Source organism: Aplysia californica, unplaced genomic scaffold (assembly GCF_000002075.1).
Source record: "Aplysia californica isolate F4 #8 unplaced genomic scaffold, AplCal3.0 scaffold00025, whole genome shotgun sequence".
Classification (NCBI taxonomy): domain Eukaryota; kingdom Metazoa; phylum Mollusca; class Gastropoda; order Aplysiida; family Aplysiidae; genus Aplysia; species Aplysia californica.
This window is the reverse complement of record NW_004797295.1, coordinates 1530702-1536075: the sequence shown is the minus strand read 5'-3', so window position 1 is coordinate 1536075 and position 5374 is coordinate 1530702. Positions and strand designations below refer to the sequence as shown.

The 5374-nt window shown below is 41.4% G+C and overlaps 1 protein-coding gene across 1 annotated transcript in view; it reads right to left on the bottom strand.

Annotated features, from left to right (window-relative positions):
- Positions 1–5374, bottom strand: part of LOC101851784 — a gene marked incomplete at its 5' end in the record, with an annotated part of 194265 nt that overhangs the window by 28143 nt on the left and 160748 nt on the right. The window contains 4 exon segments of the mRNA XM_005091039.3: positions 116–205; positions 1991–2052; positions 3583–3650; positions 5076–5169. Coding sequence (XP_005091096.2) covers positions 116–205; positions 1991–2052; positions 3583–3650; positions 5076–5169 — 314 coding nt within the window.

The window sequence follows — 5374 nt, the reverse complement described above, 5'->3', positions numbered from 1 at the left end:
AGAGAGAGAGAGAGAGAGTTAGTTCATGTGAACAGTGCTGGTGGTTTTGTCAGACGGAGTGGGTACATCTATTACTGGCTGTGTTGCAAGTGGGTGCTGACCGTGGGTCACTTACTCTAGCACACTGAAGCGGCCCACGGGAGAGTTGACTGGCCATTGGAAGAACGACCCGGAGCTGCTGCTGCTGGGCGGGGAGCCGAACAGGCTGTCGGTGGGCGGAGCCACAGGGCGCAATGGGAGGGGAGAGGGGCGTGGCCATGCCATGCACGTGCACGAAGGGAATGGAGATGGGGGTGTGGGTGTGGGTGTGGGTGGGGGAGTGAGGGTACATGCGCGTATTAATGAATCGATAGAGAGTGGCAGTGTATGTATTATATTCGTTGAGAAATTTTTTTTCGGGGCAATTTTTTATTTTATAGGGACGGAGTCGCAGTTGTGGAAGGTGGGGTAGGTTTTTTTAAGGAGAGGGTGTAAAGGGGTATAATTAATTTTGATTGGGCGGGGGCAAGAGGTCAAGAGTTTCCATTTTTTTGGGAGGGGGTGGGGGTGGGCAGGGTATACGTGATCGTGCAGGCAGCCAGACAAGACACACGGAGGAACACAAAGACACAGAAATGTTGCAAGTGTTAATACACGATACAGAAATACATGAACACAGCACAACAGCATATTATAGCACAGCACAGCGTGAAAAAAAATCAGCGTTAGGTTAAGAAAAACAACATTACAGCATAGCATAGCATGGGTAACTATTTCGCAAAGGTTAACATCAACAACACCATAGGCTAAATAAGGATGTGGGCTTAGCAAAGCAACGACCTCCAGACAAGAGTCTGATACAGATCCATCGGATCTGAACGAGGTGGGCGTTTTACTAAAATTAACAACCGCCCAGAACTGATTATATCTTATTGCGCTAAGGTGGACCTGATAACAAAGAATAAAAAAAAAAGAAAAAAAAAGAAGCAAAACAGGAACGAAACCAGCAGACAAGCTATTCGATAAGGAAATAGCGACAGGGGTTCGTCATTACTCGTCTCCGTCGCCTGGGGTACAACAGACTAGACGACATTGCATTGTATCAGACAACACTCTACTTGTAGTGAGAGTCTTGACTATACTACATTAGTTAAATTGTTAGCTGAGAAAACGACGTTGTCATCATTGTGATCAATAATTGTTAAAGAAATGTGACAATAGTTATCCACACCTTTTCTGCAATTCCAAGAAAGACACACGGCAAAAGGGGAAATCATCCAGGCTTAGCATTCTGTTCAACAGACCTCAGTAAACTTAAGGTATGTTTGTCTTTATCATGTCACCGGTCAAATATTTAGGTGAACGGTCTTGTTCTTGTTTAGTCACAGATGGCATGTACATATTATCAGGTCAAAAGTACAATAGCAAGGAGGGAAGGAAAAAACTAACAGACAATAATAAATGTCATGGACAGATATCCAATTCGCGTTTGAAGCAGTGTGCCAGAACATTCATCACATCAATAGCAAATACGACATCTACTAGCATTATTAACACATTAACACAACATATATATTTCTACATGGACAATAAGAGCTTTTGGATTTGATTCAGAACCCCCCCCCCCTCGGTCAAAAGGATTGATCTTTCCACAACATCTCGTCGTTTGTTGTTTTTATAAGTTTCCAAATGTGCATATCTTCACGAGAACTTTCTAACAATTAACACCGATAGACAGGGAGCTAGTTTTGCTGAAAGTACAACTTGTTTTCAGCTCTGATCATCCAGGTCAACAACAACATTGCAAACACAAAGTTAATACAGTCTTGCAGGCAGCACGTGCTTCGATCAACAAGTGCGCTATGTTGTGCGCGAGTTAGACCTAAAGCAAGTACGCTGGTGTGTATGGGTGTACATAACATGAGGACAAACAAGAATGAGTGTGAGCTGACGTGCGCGCGTGAATGTGTGTATGTGCGTGCGCGTCGCGAGCACTGAGCATAGTACTCACCTGGACGTGGGTAGGCTGTGCCTGTGGGACAGCTGGGGAGGAGCTGACAGCTGTTGGTTAGGCTGAGGAACAAAAGCAATCAAGAACGCAATCAGTGAACACCGAGGGATAACTTTTACTGTTTGTTTTATTGAGTAAAGAGCACAACGACCAAATAAATGCTGTTAAATGCAGGGAGAATGCAGACAGACAAACAAAACAAGCAAACAAAAAAAACAACAAATGGGATATATCAGTGGCGCCCTCCAACCACCCACAACAACCTTTATGAAGCTAAGAATTTTCCTGATTTATTTGTTTCTTAAATGCAGCTAAAGAGAGATACATGGTAGGCACTAGATAAAAAGAAACACATAAGGCAGACAGACAAACTAAGGCACTGAAAAGAAACGACCAGAGGGAAATAAATTAACTTCAAATTTCAATTTTTTAATGTCCTATTTTATTGCTCTCTCCCTCAACATTTTCTCTTGCATTGAGTACAAGCGTACAGTATCTTCTCTCATATCCCTTTCTTCACGTGATTGTGCCTTTAAAGTGATTTGAGTTCGTTCGAATTCAGGCCAGCGAGTCTTTAAAAAAAATAAATATTGTAAACTCCATTGCCTTTGCTTACAAACAATACATATATATGCACAACACGGTATACAAAAACATCTATCATCATATTTCAGCAGTCACAATCTGGTATAAAAAGACCCCGCGCCATCAAATTACACGTGTCAGTGAAAAACACATTGGTCATCATAATGTTTCTCTCTGTCATGAAAAGAACCTTATCATCCCATCGCTTTTCCTGATAAAATACAAAACTTCGTCTCATGCGTGTAACCATTAAAACAAACGAACATTGGTTCGGTATCGGTATTCGTTTCTTTCAAACCCATGATTTACAGTGAATCTTTCCTTGTCAAGAAGCTCACATGGGGCTGGATGATAATGGAAGATCTCCATTCTGTTTTGAGACGTAGGTCTCTGACCTCTACGCCGCAGGAAGCAGCGGGAAGCTACGTCCAAGCCCAAGGACACGTGATTTGATGTAGCGCACAGGGTCAGAGCTTTGATAAATGGGTTCCATTAAGCCCCCTCCCTACCTCACATTTCTCCACTTCTGACATAGTTTTACAAACCAAAACAACATTCGGCAACATAATGAAACATATTGTCTGAAAGAGGAGGAATCTGGCTCCATCAGAAAGCACAAAGACAGCCATTGTTACTTGTGAGTGGCGTCGGAACAGGATATTACTTTGTTTTACCCGATAACGGACGCACAGATGAGGACTTTAAACTCTAGCGTGTGTGCAGGAAATACGCTATAGTATCTGGTGGTGTACTTCGGTTTTCACTGTCAAATGGCATACAATTCAGTTTGGTTTGAAAAGACATATTATATGTCCGAAAGGCATTAAGCATATTCAAATAAAAGAGAATTTACACACGGAAAGGTAGACCTTGGTCTTTTGGCTCGTCTCATCACCATAAAAGCAAAACAATCTGAGGCAAATCAAATATTGCCATAGAGAGCAGAAAATGAAATTGTAAGGGGATTTTAAAAAAAATTTTTTTTTGGGGGGGGGGGTTCAACTCACCTGAGGTTTAACAGGGGCGGAAGAAGAGCGTTTATCCTTGAAGGAATGGGAAGGTCGAAGTGACGTTCCTATGGAATCAACAAAATCAAGACGTTATGATTAATGACTGGAAGCCTGGAATAAAATGAATACAATGCAAAACCACCTCTGCTATCCACGAAAACAAACACGCCCTCAATAAACAAATCCACAAAATCACAAATCTAACCAACAGCAAAAGACACACAACAATGACATTGTCTAACCAAAACAAAAGAAGCATTGGCGGATTTATGAGAAAAAAAACCCCACAAACAAGTGTTTTAAAAGTTCAGAGTCATTATCCATATGGCACTTGTCAGCGACATTTCAGCAGTTCAACGAGACAATATTATTAGTTTATTCGGTGAGGTAGAAAATCAATGAACATAACATAACAGCTGGATAGATAAACCCCACACAGAAGGAAGAGCTCCTGGCGACTCCTGCTTGGCGCACGTCACATTTCAGTTTACACTTCCTTTCGAAAAAGGATAAGGAGTACTTTTGAAACAAATGATTTCATATGTAAGGTTACAACTTCAGATCAGAGAGATCCAAATGTCCATAAAAGAGAAAGCTGAATTAAATAAAGTTGATCTTATACTAATGACTATTTTTGCATGACTATTTTTTTTTAAATTAAGGGTTCATTGACAAATGCACGAAACCAGTTTAACACAACACAACACACAATGAATCTCAACACTACAGTAAAACAGATCCCAAACAAACCAATCAATAATAACCCAATCACAGCCACGTGCAAGTCTTTAATATTCAGCACGAACTATAACATGCGTGCTGAAGCATAATGTGTCAGTCAGCTTGCCTTATAGTCATGACCACTTTATAAGTGGAGTAAGTTGAAGAAAAAAGGTTGCGACGCATAAAGCGAAATGCGTAAAGAGAAAAAACTGCCAAAGGAACCCCAAATACGAGAATGTTTGCAAGTCATGGAAATATATATATATATATATATATATATAGGGAGTTGGGCCTGCCACCATGCGTGTGTACACCAGTGGAAGATTAAAGGTGTTACAAGAGAGTAACATACACAAAAAGGAGAGATAACGATGATAGATGTTTGATAAGAAAGAAAGAGCAAACCACGCCACGGCACCCACTAACCACTCACACATGTTCTCGGAAAAGAACACCAAGTATTCATTTTTTTAATGACCAAGGAAAACAAAAAACAAAACACCCCCATTCCCCCCCCCCAAAAAAAAAGTAAAAAGCAAACAAAACAACAACAAGAACAACAACAAACAAAAACAGAACAAAACAACTTCCCCCCCACCCAGACAATTGAGGCGAACAGCTGGTTAATTACACATTGTCATTTCCGCCCACTGCGTTAGTTAACAGTTAATGAATGAAGACGGCTCCGGGAACAAAATACAATGCTACATATTATTACAAACAGCTCAAACTGCTCACAAACAACCCTCCCCTCCCCCGGCACTTACCAGGCACCGAGGCGGACTGCCGCTCCAGCAGGGCGACCTGGGCAGACTGTGACGTGCCGTGAGGGCCGTGGGACGAGCCATCTCGCTGGAGGGCCTGGGGAGGACAACAGACAATCAATTCCTCAATCAATCGGTCTGGTCAAACGAATCAATCAGACATAATGAATCAATAGAGGACTGCCGAGCGGATAATACATTATGATAATAAGTGAACGCTAATGAAAGAGATGGATATTATATATGAATAGATAGATAGATAGATAGATAGATAGATAGATAGATAGATAGATAGATAGATA